Below are 19,824 nucleotides of genomic sequence, written 5' to 3'. Positions count from 1 at the left end.
GAGCAACAAGGATGAGTGGGTTTGCTCATTTCCCAAGTAAATGGCAAAATGTTTGTGCCAGAACCAGGCTTTCTCATCTTTAACCTGGGACTGAATAGATAATAATTACATTTTTTTCTCTTTTAAGGACCATTTCCAAAAAGTATTCCCATGTAATAGAGTGACTCTTCACTTTTGGGTAGCCAAAAATACACTATAAATGTATTTCTGTGTATAATTTTAGGATGTTTTCACCAGCACTTCCTCTAAGCCAATCTGTGGACCAAGTTGATGACACTCTGCAAATACTAAAGCATTCAACACATATGGTTTAACAAGACATGATTAGGGAAAGAATACCTGGTGGAAAGACCAGGAACTTTAATGCCAGGCAGATGCAAATTGGAGAGGTGGCTCAGCAAAAACAAACAGAAAAAAAAGTAATGGCATATGCCCTTGGAACCTGTCATCAGTAAGAAGACTCATGATAGCCATTTTGCATTGCTCTTGTGTCTTAGTCGTTGTCTCAGAATCAATGTACCATAGATATCATTCATTCGGCCCAGAGTGTGGTGTGGTTCACGAGCCTCATGATGACTTGTTTGACCAGTGGCATAGCCATTGTGGACTGTCATACCTGTGTGTCCTCAGCAACTGTCATTCTTTTGGCAATTGAATTTACCATCCTGCAGAACAGCACTGCCTTTGGGGACCTAGCCCAGGGTCTTGCACATGTTTGAGCTTAAATCCTGGATGGAGGGAACTGAGCTCATCCACAAGTATTGATTCAATGTGTCTCTTCAAAGGCAACCTCCAGTTCTCATTGTATTAGTTAGACTTGTGCCACCATCAAACAGGGGAAGGACATTGTCCTCCTACCAGCAAATGAGACACAACAGACTGACTTTTCCAAAAATCTTTAATAACTTAACATTCAACAGGGCCCTGTGTGTCAACATGACTGCCTTCAGTGAGTGGAGGCTAAATATATGAATCAAAAAGTTTCACACTGAAACAGTTCATTTCAGGGCCAGTGTGGGAAGGGAATGGACATTCCTTTGAGGATAGATGTCCATCGGGTAGGAGGCAGAGCGTTCCAGCATGGGAGGCATTTTGTGGAGGGGTGGGGCAAAGAGTATCTCCTGAAAGATGGGGATTGGGAATGGGGATCTGGTCTGGCGCTGTGTCATCTTATTTGGTAGGAGCTGCCATGAGACCACCAGAGCAGCTTCCATAGCAACAGGGGTCTCTGCCCTGGGGTTGCTGCCTTTGTGACCATAACCCCTGTCTTCAGGGGTGTCTGTCTCCCACAGACAATCTGGGATCTGCACTTTCATCTCCATATTGGTAATAGCTGGGGAAGGATCTATGTTGATAACTGCGTCGATACCATGACGTCTCTGGGTATTTAGCCAGTATAAGTGTGGGCTGTAAGTGAAGGAGGAAACTCTCATCACCTCCACCCAATGCTGGGCACGCCTCTCCTGCCGCAGCTTCTTCCTCCAGTGCAGAAATGTAATGCAGCCACCGGTAATCACACAACACAGTCCCATGAGTCCAACGAATAGTGAGACCCAGGCTGAGGCAGTAAAAGAAAGAAAAGAGGCAGCTGACTCACAGCACTGGCTTGGGACCTGAACTGTTTCTCATTCCTCTCCTTGATTTGGCTCATTCATCCATCCATTCCCTCCCTCCCTCCTTAAAGACCTATCTCATCATTTTATTATTCAGTTGAAGCTAGGTCTGCAGGGAGCCTAAGAGTCCATGTTAGCCTTTTAGAGATAAGGGACACTAGGTCTAGAGGGGACATGACCTTCCCAGACTCAGTCAGGCCTTCTGGCTCCCAGTCCAGGACCCATCCAATCCCTCAGACTGATAAACTGAAGTTAAGGGCATGACCCTCAAGGAACCACATGACAAGGACACCAATGTATCTTTTCTGATTGGGGAGAACATGGTCTCTTCTTGTAAAACTCCTTAGTTACATAGAGGAGTCTGTCTCTTAACCATTTAGCACTCCATGCAGGCAGCCACCACCGCATCCATACAAAGCATCTTCCCTGAAAGTTTGTCTCTTCAAAGGACTGAAGGGATACTTACTGCCAGGAAGACCCAGGTTCTGAGGATCCATACCATTGAGACTTGTTACCAGGTCCATGACTCGGCAAAGAATGAACTCCCCCCACTAATCTGTCCACCAATGGGAGTCTTTGGAAGGTCCAAGCCCCATTGTTGCCTAAAGATGATGTCACCAGGTTCTGAGCACTGGGAATTCCAGGGCTGGTGCTTGTGGAGAGGCTCTGAGTTGATGGAAGAAAGGGACACCATCTTGTGGCATCTCATGAGCATAGTTCTCTTCCATCAAATACTGGTCCACCCCAGAATTGTCCCAACATCTTATGGTGAGGTCACAAAAGAGCCCCCAGAATAGGGCGCTCACATACTCGTGAACTTATATTTATGTTGTTGGTTGTTAGGAAGCCATTTGGATACATTTTTCTCTGGGGACTTGGGCAAGGAGCACAGTGAACATTGGGCACATGTGCCCTCAAGAAGTTTCTGACCAAGGTGTCAGGGAAAAAAACTGTTCAGTGGATCCAAGTGTTCAAAACCTGCTGCTTTGGCTCCTACAAGTCTCTCTTTCGCTTCTTCAACAAGGTCTGGCAAAGTGTTTTCTCAGCATCATCAGGCCCTGTGGGAGCTCTCCCCCATGAGTTCCTGTATCTCCTTCCAGCTTCATCTCCCTCCCCATCCTTCATATACCTTTCCATTTTGGTCAGGTCAGATTCCCTAAAGACCCTATGTATTCACCTCTGGAGTTTGGCTCATGCTGCTCCTTCACTCAGTAGTGCCTCTCCCCACATTTCCACCACTGTACACCTCCTTATCTTCCCAGGTGGTCAACCATCCATACCTCAGGCAAATAGTCCATTCAGTTGATTTCCCAGAACCACATTATCTCCAGTTGGAAGAGACTTGGAGAGTTGTCTAATCCAACTCCTATCAGATGCTTGAGTAGTGAGGGCACAACTTCCCTACTCAGTAACCCATCCCTCATGGTTCCTTTGACTCAGGGACTGACTTACCACCTCCTGAGACAGCTTGCGTCATTAATGATCAGCTCAGATTGAAAGCCATTTTCTAATCAAAGCCAGCTCAGCATCCCAGTAGGTTGTACCAGTGGTCCTGACTTGGCGCCTTGGCACTATTTAGTTACTCCTATCTTTATCAGTAGCCAAAATGATCCTTTTATGACTAGATCATGTTACTCTGCTCAAATGTACAGTGACTTCCCCTCTCACTCAGACTACTTCCTCCAGTCTGCAGGTGGTCCCTGGAAATTTCTTAGCCTCTCACCCTGGGAACCAGGTGTCCTCTCCTTTACAGTGACTGATGAATTTCTATTGGTCTGTTTAGGACCTGTGAAGAAGGCAAGGGAAGAAATAGGTGGCTGCTGTGGCAGTGGTTGCCATTGATCCGGGGGTTTGCCAGTGGACCTGAGGTTCCTGCAGGCTGCCTGGGCAGGAGCCAGGGTGTGACCACACAGAATATCAGGAAGGGGAGCTGTGCCTGTTCCTTGTTGCTCAATTGTGGTCAGCACACCCCCATTCAGCTCATCAAAGTTTAGGAGCTGTGATTTTGTATTTACAGTCATCAGAAAGAGAATGACATGACTTACAACACCCAACTTTTCAGATGTCAGAATATTAGACATGTTGGGTGTCATGAGGAATCATACTCGTGCTCAGAAGTAGCCCAGCAAAGTAAAAGCAAAGTACTTCTGCAAAAGCGTGTGCTACCAAATAAGGTCTGCAGAGCAATCACACCCAGGTGGGCAGTCCACCTGTTTTTATCTCTAAGGCAGCTGTGACCCTTGACCTGTTAAAACAAATTCAGGGGTACAATATATACAATTGGCTAATTGAGATATTTTAAGGGCATATACCTTCAAGTTGTTCTTCCCTTCCTCTGTTCTCTTGTGGTGGAAAAGTATTCTTGGGGTGCATGCATTCTGACACCTGTGTACCTCTTACTTACCGAAATTACTCTTTTCTTAACAGAGAGATTTCTATCTCTGTTGGTCAGACTGACCTCTTCCCCTACCTTCCCCTTTGTCAAGGGGATGTTCAGGTGATGGATTTTGGATCTGCCACATCCATGGGCTCTGGTGCTATTTTGTCACTTTCCACTCTGCTATTTCCCCTCTGACTGCCTTTCTTATATCCCAATATAACACTTAAGGCTAAATACTGTAATTGAAAATAGACCACTGGACTTTCTATTTCTCACAAGAGGAAACTGAGAAAAGATTTGAAAAAGTTGATCCTGAATAAAAAGTGAGCATCAAAAGAGCCTGCTGGAAAGGAGTCATGGGAAAACCTGTGGCCAAGAGAGAAGCTGAGCCTGGTGGGCTGGGATGACTTCCGACTGTGGTTAGGGGATGTAGGTGCACCCACACAGACAAAACTGAACTTAAGGATGCTGGTTCCCCTGGAGAGATGAGGAAACTGAGGCATAGGAAAAAATGTGTGTCCAAGGCTGCCCACCAGTTGACAGAGCCAGGACTATTGTTGGAACTGGTATTCTTCCCACTGTACTTGAAATTCTTGTGTCCACAGCATCATATCAAAGGAAATGGAAGCAGTGATGCTGGTGTTGCTGGGGAAGTAGTTGAATCTCTTAATAATGTAAAAAATAATAATGCAAGTGACTGATGACTGTGCACTCAGGTGGGAGGCAAAGCCACAAAGAAGGAGCAGAGGGCCCACTGGATGCTTCCTTTGGTGTCCAGGAGGCAAACTGATCTGGATTCTCTGTCTTGATGTCAATTGTTAATCTACCCTTTTCCTACTCTATTTCAATATTCACCTTCATTATGCCTTTTTAATATGCTCCCTTCATTTTAAAACATGATCATATTTCTATGGGTAAAATTCTAAATATAATTTTAGTCCATTTTAAACCAGTGAAAAAATGAGATTATCATACTCTTTCATTCTATCCATTACTTAAAGCATTCATTAAAGCAAGAAATAAAGATGACATATTTAATCATGTTTAGTCACAATGAAATCCTAATACCTCCTGGGAAGCTGCTCACCCAGATGCACAGAGAGGAATACATAAAATGAAGAAGCACAGTAATTGCAGAGAAATTGTTAAAGGACAATGTGGACCTGGGTGCAGGCAGCTCCAGAACATCCCAACATGTAACCTGGGACTGGAATACAACAGAATTACTACACTTGTCAAAACAATGAAAGTAAATATTAACTATCTTGTATTGTTTATTTGGAACACTGAAAAGTTATGGATTATTAAAATTACCTACATCTAGAGTTATATTGTAGACTCACATATCAATTTAACAATTTGTTCTTTATTCTTCATTTTTCTTTCTTATTTGGAAAATTGGCCATTGAACTATGCTTCCCTCAGAAAGTTCCTTCAGAGATTGGGGAGTTTTGGTGGGAGGGATGGGAAAAGGTAGGTCAGTGGGTCCTAAGTCACAGTTTAATCCAGAATTTCTGGTGCTCTATTACCTGGAAGGATGGCTATAGATAACAATAATGAACTGTACATTGCAAAAAGCTAGAAGAGATGGGGGGGGTGGCACATGCCTTAATCCTAACTACTTGGGAGGCCCCAAGTAGGGGGATTGCAAGTTCAAGGACTGTCCCAGCAACTTATCAAAACCATCCCAAAATAAAAAACTAAGAAAGGGCTGAGGGCATAACTCAGTACTGAATCATCCCTGTGTTCAAACCCCATCACCAGGAAAACAACACAAAAGAAGCTAGAGGAAAGTAATTTGAATGTTTGCACCATAAAAATGATAAATGTTTGAGGACACAGATATATTTAGCCTAATTTAAACACTGCATTATATATACATGTATCAAAACATCACATGTCACCCCCAGAATATGTACCTTTTTATGTTTTTATATATCAATGGAAAAAAATTAATTTCAAAACAATTATTGAAGTATTTTTAAGTAATAAAAATGTATGAAAATTATGAAAGCTTGATTCACTGTAAGACCTTTTATTTGCTGGTTTACATATAATATCCCAGTCTGGCAAAAGAGTGAGATTAGAAAACTATCCGGCTATCTTATTTGTTGTAGCATGAAGCCACAGAGACAAGGAATCTTCAGCTGTTTGTGGGCTCGCCACTGTAGATCATGTGTCCCCATGACTCTGAAAGACCCTAAGCCCCCCTGTCCAAGGAAGAACTCACGTAATCACTGGCTGCAAAAGCAAGAGGCAGTTTATTGGTTACACAGGCGCCTGCGGGTGCGCAGCAAAACCTCAGCCGGAGCTTCGGTTATGTGGCACACCGGGCTTTTTGGGGTACAGGTTTTTATAGGGTAAAGGGGCAGGTTTCGCGCGCGCGGTAAGCAACAGGTTTCCTATTGGTTATTTTGAATCCAGCACGTACACAGCACATAGGTTACTTGAAGGGTAAGGTTATTATATCCCAAAAAAAATCCACAATTATTACTTGGTATTCTTGGTATTTTTATGGTTCCTGGTTCCCGCTTATCAGTTCCTGATTGTTCAGGCACTCCCTGGGACCCGATGATCTATGCTTTCCCAACCGCCCTATTCTTTCTTAACCTAGTTATCAGTTTAACGACCTCCAGGTAGGCCGTGCAACCTTCCCGGGGGGGGGGGGGGGGGGGGGGGGGGGGGGTTTGGTAGAGTGTCCTAGGTCATGGGTTTAAGACAAAGAGCTGGGGCCTTTCATTTCCCCCCTTTTTCTTTATCATGGATAGAATCTTATATCCATTTGTCCATCCTGCCTCGGTTATGCTGATGTTCTAAAAGTCCCAAGAAGTGAGCGCACCCTACATCTTTTATAGGTTAAAGTCTCTTTTGTTCTCCAGTTCTCTCCCCCCTTACCTCTCTCTCCTTCCTGCCTTCGTGACTAGGCCCGGTTTTGCATAAGTGAGAAGCCAAGGGCAGGGGGAGGGCCAAGGTGATTCAGGCAGGTAAGGGCCCAGGGGGCATTAATTAGCATCTCCTTGCTTGCAGTCCTTGATAAAGGCAGGTAAATTTGGTCATCAATGGGCTCCGGAGATCCTTGACATTCCATTCTTCCAGGGGCAGTCTCCAACTTCCAAAGGCAGATGGCTTTATGGCCTCCATTTCCTCGAATTGACCCGATTCCCTATTTCTACACTAACTACCTGTCCTTAATTCTGGCTTCATTCCCCCCTTTAGCTATAGGAACTCCCAACTGCTTTAAGGAAAAGGGGGCGTCGGTCATTCTGGCTGCTTCGAAGCTGAAAGGGGGCAGTGAGGGGCAAGCAGTTTGGAGTTCCCTTTTTTAAAAATCGGGTCAATCGAGGGGTCCAAGGTAGAAGTCTGATTGGGGAAGAGCAGGTTGTAAAGTCATCTGGGGGTGGGTGCTTCTATGATAGAAGAACAAAAAGACATGAGTACTGAAATGCAATTAGTACAAAGTAAATGTTGCAGCATCTGGAGCATGCCACTGAGTATCATGAAAATGACAGAAGTCAATCTCTCACCAGGCGGGTGGAAGAACTGAGAAATTGTTCCCATAACTAGACCTAGCAAAGGCTGGAAAGGACAAGGCCTTTATTTGGGAACTTTAACATTGTCCAGGTTATCAGGAATGTAAACACAACATTTAACTCTTAATGTCATAGATATCCCAAAAAATATAGTTAAGCTACTTAAGTCATCTGATTTTGTAAAATATCCCTTTATTGGTATAACCTGTGTTTAGTAGAGAGCTCTATACTTCTGTTACTTAGGGCTAGGTAATCATACAAGCAAACATAGATCAAGTCTACCTGTATAGCTTAGGAAGGTCTGCAGGCCTTAAACTGACTAAAAACTTCTGACTCTGGCAGTTTCTCTTGATAGTTATCAGGCACATTTGCTGAAGAATCTTTCTTTCATTTGTAGCTTCCAGTTTTTATTCTAGTGGACTAACACAAGTGTACATCTTAAGTTACATTTAACTGTTATTTCTTAAATGCCCAAGAATGGTTATATTTTGGTTTTAACTGTTTTGCTGGGTGTCTAACATCAAGTTGGTCAAATTGACCTGGTTCCTGTCTTGTTAAAGAGTCAGCTGAGTTCCCACAGGGGCCACTTGTAGAGAACTTAAGGGCAGCTTCTTAACTCCACCAGTGCCATTGGTTAGGTAGGGTCTCCTTGATGAGGTGACTTCCTTTGGAAGCATTAAGGGATGTCTCCCTTTTTCCATGACCCTCCTCTGCAGCAGATGCACTGAGTGATTTTTCATCCTCTAGTCTCAACAATCTCCTTGATCAGGAGGTTGTGTGACCCAGAGTTGCAAAGCTCCTTAGAGAAGTTCTCTTATTCCCTGGGTTCAGGCTGACTGAGGGCAAAAGATCCAAATACTGGTCTATCTTGCCTTCTGTATTTAATTCCAATCTCTAAGTTTGATCTTAATCATCCAGCAAGCCAGTTTCACCAGTCATAAAGTAAGAGTACTGGGCTTTAACTTTAATGTCCATAACTTTACAGTTATTTACCCTTTTATCTAACTGGAGTCTGCATTAGTTCTGGAAGTTACCACTATCTGTTCTGATATCTGTTACCACTATCTGTTAGGTGATGGCTTATTATCATAAGTTACCTAGGTTGCGTGTTCTTGAAGCAGCTACTTCTGCAAAACATTAATAGGTAACAGTTTTACAAAATGAAATTAGCAAGAGTAAAAATATATTCTGCTTGTATAATAGCTATCTTGAATTTTGACTGAGAACCACATTATATTTCCTATTTGAGATCATGGTAATTTTACAAAAAAAAACCCAATCTTTTGATTATAACTTTAAATAAGCTGAAGTCTGACTTACAAATAAATAAGCTGGAGTCACTCTAACATGCAGTAAGGTGGGAGGCAGAGCCTTATCTCAGGTAAGGCATGGCTCTTTACAGACCTTAAGTGTTCTAATCCTACAACTAATTTTTGCCCCTTTTGCCATGACCAGCATGACCAAATTTTCAAGTTCAGTGAGGGTCAAAGGAGTATTAGAAAATAAAGGTTTATAAACACAGATTTTGAAGATTAAGCTGAGATCAGATGGAGCTCTATTCTCTGATGGAAATGTAGATCTAAAGAGTTATGTTAGCAATCTTTATACATGTCTTATTATTAAGTTAAAGACTATGTAAGCATTATTCTTTGTTTTTAGGAGAGTTACAGAGACTAGACCATCTATGCAACTTTTTCCCACAACTGCAAAGTGCAATGTTAGGAACTCTGTGTAGCTCTCAAATAAGTCCACTGTCCAAAGTTACTGTAAGGTGGGCAGGAACTAGAGAAGGGAACTGATGAAACACTGGTTATCTAGCAAAACAATTTCTTTCTGCCCAAGAGCTGTGTGCCTGATATCAATGTAAGAGCTGATAGGACTCCTGTACAGAGCCTCCCCAGGGAGGTTACTGCCACAGCAGTTAGGCATCTTGTGCTCCTACACAGGAACACTTCCAGGCACCAGGCATGCTACAGTCATGAAGTCAGGGACCCCAATCTCAGTCATTGTTGTCCCATTTTTGCTATAATGCATTATACTCTTTCTTAAATTGTCATTTAAGAAGTTTATATATATTGATTTCTGAGTCCATATGAACATTAGTTAACACAGTCTAACATTATATCCAAAACAGGAATCAATCAAAGAAAGGCTGAGAGAGCTTTTAACTTTTCTTTTGTGTAGCAAAATGCTTTTACCTTGTATAATATGAACCTTTAAACAAATCAGGCTGTCAGTAACTCTTAGATATACATTTACATTTAAATTTGAAGTTCTTTATCTCAGTGTAAAAAGTAACAAATTTTACACATACCCCATTGATAGCAGGTCCTATAATAGAACATTAAATGATAGAAATTGATCCCCAATAAAATTTACTCTTTATAAGCTTAAGATTACCATTACAGACAAGTTTATCTGGAGAATAGCAGCTCGATAAATTTCCTGCTTTAAAAACTTGTATACCTGAAAAATATGAACACATTTAATATACAACTAGAAACCATTTTACAATTACCTTGACACTTTTTTTCTTACCAAATTTAGTTTTTTAAAGAAAAATTTAGACTCTGTAACACAGTACTATACTTTAACAGTTGTTTAACCATAATTGTATACACCCCAATTTTTAAGACTAATTGTTCTAAAGAATAAAACTTAATAGACACAAAGTTAAGAGTAAATTAGTGTTTCTAAGAAATCCTTGTTATTTTACCATATAGATTAAACTTTGGTTTATATCAGAACATTAGTATTTCACCTTAGGAAAAACCTTAAATAGCTTTAGCTGTCTCACATACATACAACCAACTTAGTTACATGCAAACTTGTTGAAACTTGCCCTTTACATACACAGACTTTCTTAGCACTTACTTAGACCCTCATGTATTTCATCATACAAGCACTTTCTTACCCAGAAACATTTCCTTTTTCCTTTTACTAAATATATTTCCATACCCAGAACCTTTTATTTTCTTTTTCCTATTTGTTGACCCCTTTTTGTTCACATTCTGAAACAACTCTTATGAAATTTCTGAATTTAGATAAATTGCTCTATTTTAATAAGATTAAATAGTTTGTTGTTTATAGTACTCTAATTGAAACACAGTTGAAACTTTTGGGACCCTTTGTATATAGAATTGCACTTGTTAACTTGTTAGGACATAACTCTTAGTAACTTTGTTTTTAGTTTAGTGATGACACAAAGCAAGTTTCAACCCTTTTATTTACTAACCTATGAAAACACCAATAATGTTTGAGTATGATACCCCATGGAATTTAAGGAGTTAAGAGTACTTGATGTTATTTAACAATTAGCATTTTAACTTTGCAAATTAATCAGATGTCACCAACAAACACATTTGAGTAGTCCCATACATGTTAACTCTAATTCACTTATTCTGTAAAAACCAAGAAAGCAGGCAAGTGTCCTGAACAGTATTTGCTCTTTCCTGTTGAAGAAAAGTCCTAGGAACAATTGATACTAGACATTTTATTAACATCAATATTTTATTTGCTTGACCACCTAGAGACTTGTGAGTTATTTTCAAAGACATTTTACTTTCATTAGTTTACCCAATTTGAATTGAACCTTTAAATCACGTGAATTAAAAGTATTTGGATCCATTTTAAAAAATTTAATTTTTATGCGCGCTATTTAGCACAAAACTAAAGGCCTTGTAATATTCATCTCCATTGCAATGTAGCAGATGTTTAAAAATAACTCGAGTTGGATAAAAAGAACTGATCAAAAATCATTAACCTAGGTCTGTAGGATCGAGGGTGAGACTCAGAGGGGTCACCATGGATTGCCCCATTTCAGTCTTGCTGGTAAAAAAAGGAATTTAAGAAACAGGCACAGGACACAAGAAAACATAGATCAGACAACAGATTACAAGCGCTGCGCGTCTTGGTCGGAGAGTGCAAGCCCCTCCGGCCAAAAACAAGTCCCGACGAATCGAGCACCAAACAAGTCCCGACAGATCGGGCACCAAACAAGTCCCGACGGATCGGGCACCAAAACCCCTAGGACGTCTCCCAGGGTAGCAGGAGAGAAGTCAGAGTTCGTCAACTCCTTCTCAGACTGCCCAAACTACAAATGGAACACGCGTGCCCCTACAAAGTACAATCGCTGCGCTTCAGAACTAACAAGACAAAGCAACTACACAAGACAGACAAAGACAGACAATAACCCCCTGCTGGCCAGCTTAACTCACCTCCCAGAGTATTTGGCCGTTCCTCGGGCAGGGGTTCGGGGTGTCGAGGGGATATCTCGGTGGGACCTCCAAATGAAAGACCCTACGCCCCCCTGTCCAAGGAAGAACCCACGTAATCACTGGCTGCAAAAGCAAGAGGCAGTTTATTGGTTACACAGGCGCCTGCGGGTGCGCAGCAAAACCTCAGCCGGAGCTTCGGTTATGTGGCACACCGGGCTTTTTGGGGTACAGGTTTTTATAGGGTAAAGGGGCAGGTTTCGCGCGCGTGGTAAGCAACAGGTTTCCTATTGGTTATTTTGAATCCAGCACGTACACAGCACATAGGTTACTTGAAGGGTAAGGTTATTATATCCCAAAAAAATCCACAATTATTACTTGGTATTCTTGGTATTTTTATGGTTCCTGGTTCCCGCTTATCAGTTCCTGATTGTTCAGGCACTCCCTGGGACCCGATGATCTATGCTTTCCCAACCGCCCTATTCTTTCTTAACCTAGTTATCAGTTTAACGACCTCCAGGTAGGCCGTGCAACCTTCCCGGGGGGGGGGGGGTTTGGTAGAGTGTCCTAGGTCATGGGTTTAAGACAAAGAGCTGGGGCCTTTCAACTCTAAATAGGGATTTTTGTTCCATGGACACTTGGAAACACACAATGTATCACATGAATTTTTTTCCCCATTAAGAGAAAGCCTACTGAGAAAGAAACACCTGGGCACAACTGTGAGGAAAGTTACACTGCTTTTATCAGTCTAATGATAACATGTAAAAACTATTTTATCTGAATGTAAGTATTTCCCAAATGTTTCTATTTTTTCCTTCATCCTCAAATTTTAATATCCATCTTTATCTTTTTGCCAACAAATAGTTATATTTTAGAATTAATATTATTTACTTATACTTATTGTACAGTAATTTTTTTCAAAATAACCATCTGAGTTAGATATTTCCATTCATCCAAGGCAATTCCAAAACCAAGCTTTATAAAGATTCTCTTGTTTCTAAAACTGACACAAAAGTGTGTCATTTTACATAATTTTGTAGTCAGAAACATCAGGGTCTTTTTCTCTACAAATAAAACTCATTCAACATTTTGGAAGAAAGTTTTGTGTCCTTTTCAATCCTGGTAAAATTGAGATAATAGAAAACCCTGGACTAGGTAATTGCAGTGAAATAATTCAAATGTGTATAAATAATTGTGGAGAAGCACATCATAGACAATAGATTTGATTTCCAACCTCACTTGGTTAGTTCTTTTAATGCTGAGACCACAAAATGAGAAAATTGTCTGAAGTGTATACATTACAGCTACATTTTTACTTGTAGAATGAAGATATCACAGTGCATTTAGCAGTAAACTGCATTTCAAAAACTTCCGCATTTACGCTCATAAAATTACAGCCTGTTGTTATTCGAAAATGTAAAATAATAGTTTTGTAAAATGGGGCCATTTTTTTTTCACTTTTTTTGTTGTTGCAGGAAAAAAAAGACATTTGCATAATCTCTTGAGCATGCTAGGAATGCTTAGCAATAGAAAGACTTTGGCAGGAAATCCCCCTGTTTCTTGCTAAACATTCATGCTTCTCTGTCCCAACATGTCAAGGTAGCATGTTCCTTCTATGAGTCCAACTAGATTCATTTACCTGCAAATGCTATAATTCTCTTATTCTTTGTGGCTGAATAATATTCCATTGGGTATATATACCACAGTTTCTTTATCCATTCATCTATTGAAGGGTATCTAGGTTGATTCCACAATCTAGCAATTGTGAATTGAGCTGCTATAAACATCGATGTAACTGCGTCACTGTAGTATACTGATTTTAAGTCCTTTGGGTATAGGCCAAGGAGTGGGATATCTGGGTCAAATGGTGGTTCCATTCCATTCCTGACCACAGGGCCAGTGATCGGGGACCGGGGATGTTGGCCCGTGAAGTCCTCTACCCCAGCCCTGTGAACCCAGGTGCCCTCGAGGCAATCAGGGTGTCACTGCCTGTCTTCTGCTCACCCCCTGCTCACCCCTCTGTGCTGGTCATTGCTGAGGGGTATTTGACTCACTGCTTTTTTGCCACACTTTCCCCTAGTGAGATTTATTTTGAAGTCACCTGCAAAGCCCGCCAGGCACCCTGATTTAGTCACCCTGTCCTCTGTGATTCTCTTGTGGAGGTAAAATCAGGGTCCCTGGAGGACGACAGCCCATGAACCTCACTGGCTCAGCCTCATTCACCCCACCCTTGTGGCTCTTCCACTCTCCCCAACTCCAGGTGGCAGAGGCTTTTGTTTTGGTGCTTGACATCTTTGCACAATGAGTTTATAATAGGTTTGTTTATGTAAAGGAATAAAAAATCCAACACATGCTATTTCATCCCATTTTCCTGGTCTTTGACAAAACAATTCTAGTTGCATAATAGTGTAATAATTCAGTGACTATTTAAAGGCCATTTTTTCTTTGAGTCTAGCACATACACAGGCCATGCTGTTATAGTGGTAAATCATTTTTTCTTGGTCATAGGTCAATGCTACAAGCAGAGCAGTCAGTGAAAATTATTTCTAGGGAGATAGTTTGGGCTTAGTATTTTCCATGCTTACAAATTACAACAGAGATCTCGCAAACATTCCAGTTCCTCTGTTTACCTCGCATCTCTTATTGTATGAACCACAAATGTGCCAATTTAAAATATCCCCATCCAAGCAAATGGCCTAAGGAAAAAGATCTCCAAAGAGCTCAAAGAATAAGGAAGCCATAGAGAGCTAGGACAGGGCATCTGCAGTAGTGAGGACCCCAAGCAGAGAGCCGAATAAAATGACAGCCTCCTCCCACCCAACTTTGAGGGCCATGCTGCCAGGAAGTGGGTGGGTATGGGATAATTTGTCTCTGAGCCTCCAGTTTATCCCCAGATCATGGAGGTCAGGGTGAGACCTGTAGTATGCATCTACACAGGACTGACACCAGGTACTACAAAGGAGAAGGTGTATGTTTTCTTAGGATTACACATTTTCTTGGACCCCACAGGAGTGGGTCCTGCCCTGGAAGAGGACGGTCTGATGGCTGGTCCAGCAGGCCATGGGTAGATGAGGCAGAGCCCTAAAGACTAGGTTCATCTTCACTGTGCCATCATGAGAAGCAGAGCTGCCAGGGGGAGAGGCCAGCACAGATGTGCACCTAGATGTGGCCTTACTCATGGTGGTGCTGGTGCCCTGAGATGAACTTATGCATTTCTGCTTGGGCGGCTCTTTGAAAGTGATGCTAAAAGGAGGGGCATGGGAGACCACAATCACAGAGTCACCCTTTGTCCTATAACTTGGTCACCATGGAGATGCCCTGTCTAATGGAGCTGCAGATGTTCAGGCCCAACCATGCCTCATAGCTCTGTCTGGTGCTCCAGGTCCCTCCTCTTTGAGAGGAGATACTCATGACCCAAAGGCAGATATCAGATCTGGGGTCAAGTCTGTGCTCCCAGATTCCACTGAGGCCACTGCCACAGGCACAGACGTGCAACTGGAGGTGGTCTTTCTGGGGGTGGTACTGGTCCCCAAATTGAACTTGGACCTTTGTGCTGAGCACTAAATGTAGGGGCACCAGTGACTCTGTGCACAGGTTTGTTGTTCATCTTTTGTCCCTTGGTCACCATAGAGATACTCTGGCTAATGGGGTCTCATATGTTCAGGCCCAATCTGGCAACATAGTGGTATTTGGTCCTTGGGGCCCCCCTTTTTCCTGAAGAGATGCTCAGTGTTGCAAATTGTATATCATATCTGGATGCAACTCCCTCCCTCCTCCAAGATCCCACTTATGCTGCTATCACTATTGGCCCCAACAGGACTGGGTTTCAGTTAGCCACGGTTGAGCATGCCTGCCTGTTTTGGAGCCAAATACTGACTGCAGTACTGAGCCTGGCATGGAAGCTGCAGAACAGAGGCAGTAGATGTACCAGTGGGGAATAGAGCCCAGCTGACAGCAAAGACTGGCTAAGTGCTGGCCCAGTTGCTCTAGTTAGAATTTGGGGTTGTGAATTCCCAAGTGCTTGCTTACTGTGTTGGGCTATCCAAGGCTGGCTGGCCTAGAGCAAAAGTTATGGCTGGAGATGGATCTAGAGCTGCCAGATCTCCGAACTGGAGAGAGGCAGGAGCAGGGTCAGCAAGAAGGCCAAGGCTGAGACTGGGGAGTGAGAAGCAGTCCTATAAAAGGCTGTTGAGTAGGAGAGGGAGGACAGGGAAGCTACACTTCCTGCCAAACAGAGGATGCACCACCCTGGCCACTGGAGCAGATTCCACAAGGGTCCCTGGGTTCAAGGAGCCCATCTCTTTCCTGCACCACCTCTGCTGTGCATTCCTGCAAGACCCCAGAGGGACTGCCTGTGGGAGAAGTCCCTGAGGCAGGGAGGCAGAGAGAGCAGGAAGTCTGAATGGAGTGTAGTTCCAAATGCCTCATCCCTCAAAGCACCACGGGTATGGTACAGAGCCTTCACCTCCTATTCTAGGTTTGCTGTGGTAACTTGAAAATCCAGTTCTGGAAGTGGAGACACACTATTGGGTCCCTTACCTATGTGGCAGCAGAAAACTCTTGCATTTTCATGAACTGCAACTGTCTCCTGTGGGTGGGCAATTTCTAGATGTTACTGTCTGCCCTGCTGTTGTGTCTGCTGCCTCCTTCTGGGCAATCTCTGAGGCTAAAAAGAGAGACCAGAACTTTTCTCCACTGTTTTTAAGGGTCCCAAGGACAGCCTGGGGGTGGTGATGGGTCAGGACCTCACCTCTTCATTGGTGGGAAGTCTCGAGTGGAGCTGTGTGTGCTCTTGATGTCATTTTGTTGTAAACAGTAGCTCATGCATGAGGCCCAGGAGGTCTGCTTAGCTCCACTTTTGGAGCGTGGGCATGAAGGTTTCTCGGCAGGCCCCCATGTCTGGGCACAAAGGAAGAGAAGCCCTCTGGGCCCACTGAGGTTTCCCAATCTCCTGGGCAGGTTTGTGGGTGTTGGGTTTTAGGGTGATGTGCTATTTCAATTGCATGCATCTCTCAAACCATGCCAGGCTCCAGAGCAGTCACAGCACTGTCAGGGATAGTTCCTGCCTGGCACAGGGGGACCTGCTAGCAAGCATAGTTCCTGGCTGAGCAGCATCTGCATATGGTGGCAGCTTTGGGATCAGCCACTGTGTGTCCTTCAGCCTTTACCTGGGAACTCTGGAGGGGACAGATAGAACAGAAGTGCAGGCACCACCCAGTGTCTGCTGGGGTGGTAGCTGAGGTGTGGAGCAAGGCAGGATATGGGGGGTGGGACAACTTACTCTGTGACCTATTCCTAGGTTTTTTAGCAAAGAAAAGCCAAGTATGTGAATGTTTGAGCTGCTTTTTTGTGTGTGTCTTCTACATACTGAAGTTCTCCAGTTTTTCTTGGGTCTGTCATTGTTTAGGAACAACTCTAGGTATCCTGATCACTTAAACATCTGTTTAGAGTTAATATTTGACCAATTGGGTGAAATATAGAAGCCTGAAAGATATCTAGATCACTTTACCATCCACTCTTTGTTAGAGCTTTATATGAATTGAAATTGCCCTGTCAGCTTTGTATAATTTTTCATCAAAAAGTTTCTATACTGTACTCTGGCCACATTTACCTCAGCTTTCAGCTGCCACTGCCATATCAGTTTGGTACAGCCTGGGGACAGGCTCCAGCTTGGGCCAGAGCATAGGTGGACTGGGTCCAGGTGGAGCAAGGCAAGAGGGCAGCAACTCCTGAGCCAGTACACACTGTGTCTTCTCCTTACCTCCTTCTGCCCATAGGAGGTCCTGGGACACAGTGTGATTGGGGACCAGGTTGCAGCACATGTATCCCAAGATCTAGGTGCCAGGAGTGTCTGGTTTAGGGACCTGTGGTCTTACCTCTTTCTGGCTACCCTCTTCCCATGCAGGGGACCTGCATAGATTTCCAGGGGGGCTCGGAGCATCCTGTGTGCTGGTGGGTCCTGTGCCTCTAAAGCAGGGTATCATGGATAGGCCACATCCAAGGGCCTGACCAGTGGATCCCTCCAGTAAGTGAAGAAGTGGTTGTTGTGCCTGCCTGGGTTCAGGCTCTCTGTCTTTTCCTGTATGCAGCTCTAGAGAGCTGGTGCTCCTCTTTATCTTTCTTGGTGCCAGAGAGTCCAGAGGCTCAGATTTTTCCCTGGCCTCTGGACTGTGGTTGGTCAACTGCTTTTGGGTTCCAGTGAACAGAGAAGTCACAATGCTGTTGGTCCTGGTGTGTGTGTCATCAGGAGTTACCAGGAGAGGGGCCGTGATGTCATGTCAGGCCCTAAGAGGGATCGTTGCTGCAGGGAAGGGCATGGAGTAACGCAGGGGAGAAAAGGAAGTTTAGTCTTTTGTCAAAGCCTGGAATCACAGCGGATTTGAGTTAGAAGTTGTTTGATATCATCATCTCCCAGTATTAATGTGATGGTTTCACATGCTTTAACTGCACTTCAAACAAGCATTTTTGGTAGAGTTGTAGTTGACTCCCTTTCAACCCCCCCAGTGGCCTTTCCTGGGGCTGGGAAATGCTCCACTATCCAGTCTGTTTATGAAGCTGAATGTAGGAAATTCTGTTCCAAACCAGGCAGGTAGGAGTCAGAGGAGTCAAAACCACAGTCTTGGCTTCTGTGTGGTCCTGGGGAGGGCAGAGGATTAGAAGTGAGGCTCCCAGAACACCCTCTCCAGTCTCAGCTCTCCACATAGTCCTGCACTCCACAGCCTCCAGGCCCCCAGAGACTCATGTCAGTGCTTAAATAGCCCAGAGCTGAGGGCAGGTGCCCAGGCCCCTCTTCCCAGTTTTTCCTCCACACCCTGTCACCCCCCCCCCCCATTGCTAGAAATTCTGGCCGATTCCTCAGCCATAGAGTCTTTGTTTCCAGTAGCTCTGGATATGTCCTGTTACTCCTTTAACAGGGATTTGGGGGTTCATCCCATACTGCAAAAGAGAGCAGAGTGACTCTGGATTTAGTGTTAACTACAGAGTGGTGTTTATGTGGAGAGTTGCTTGGAGATGCTTTCCATGCCTGATGACATAAGTTTTCCTCCACAGCCTGTTGCTACAAGAGCTTAGATACTGACTAGTTAGATACAACTCAGAGGAGCCAGGGAATCCATGGACCATTCTTCCAGGGAACCTGTCATTGAGGGACAGCAGTGACTTCAACAGATGGCTATGTTAGGTCAATGTCAGTTAGTGCAGGAGGGCAGGGGTTGGAAACTGAGGCAGAGTGTACAAGTTATTGAACAAGGGAAGGCAGGAAATACCTGTCAAAAGTTCATGCCAAGAAGCAGCCCAGGTCAGGCCAAACACTTGTTTCCCTTCAATAGCTAGTTGAGGTTTCTGCACTTACAATGGATCAAGATGGTGGCAATAGTTAAGGTTGATTATGGGTCAGGTACTGTTTAAGTGCTTTCCATGAATCAACACCTTTAACTCATCAACCTAGCAATGTAGGTGCTATTATATCCTCATCTGAAACTATTGAGCTGTGAACCCCTTACCCAAGGTTCCCCAGAAAATAAGAAGCAGAGCCATGGTTTGCATCTGGGCCCTGTGCCTCCAGAGGTTTTACTCTCAATTAGTACTTCCCAGTCTCCCTTGAGTCAGGCCATCTGGGAGTGGTGTGCTGGGGTAGCTGAAGATGAGTTGGGAGGGGCAGTAAGAGGCCATGTGCATGACAAAAGGCCTCAACCAGGGGAGAGGATCCCAGAGCAACTCTGAAGGAACACTGAATCTGAAAGAACCAATGCTATTGTGTTGGGCTGTCATAGACCCATTTATTTCCAAACCTCAAATCAGGACTAAATTATGCATGAAGCAGTCCACATTGCAAGAAGGAGTCAGATACTCACTGAATTTCACTTTGGTTCATAGGCAGATCTCCCTCTCTCAACTCTGAAGCTTCCACATCTAGTTATGAACAACCTGCATTTGAGACCAGTTTGCCGCAGACTCCAATCAATCTGAGCCTCAGCCTGTTGAAGCCACAGCTTTGTTCCTGCCCTGGCAAGTGTCCAGGTGTGCCTGACACAGGATGGTGGGTCCTGTGTTCCAGCCCCCTTGCCTGCTTATCTTCAGGTAAGTTT

At 43.7% G+C, this 19,824-nt stretch overlaps 1 protein-coding gene across 1 annotated transcript; it reads right to left on the bottom strand.

Moving 5' to 3' along the window:
- Positions 1–998: 998 nt before the first annotated feature.
- LOC124991409 (testis-expressed protein 38-like) lies at positions 999–3,694 on the bottom strand. Its single transcript, XM_047562159.1, has 2 exons — positions 3,337–3,694; positions 999–1,558 (listed from the first exon to the last, which is right to left on the bottom strand). Exons 1-2 carry the CDS (start codon positions 3,692–3,694, stop codon positions 999–1,001), a joined length of 918 nt encoding a protein of 305 aa, XP_047418115.1.
- Positions 3,695–19,824: the final 16,130 nt, after the last annotated feature.

The sequence above is a fragment of the Sciurus carolinensis genome, chromosome 8 (assembly GCF_902686445.1).
Source record: "Sciurus carolinensis chromosome 8, mSciCar1.2, whole genome shotgun sequence".
Classification (NCBI taxonomy): domain Eukaryota; kingdom Metazoa; phylum Chordata; class Mammalia; order Rodentia; family Sciuridae; genus Sciurus; species Sciurus carolinensis.
Note: the sequence above shows the minus strand (reverse complement) of the source record. Positions and strands in the feature narration are given on the sequence as shown.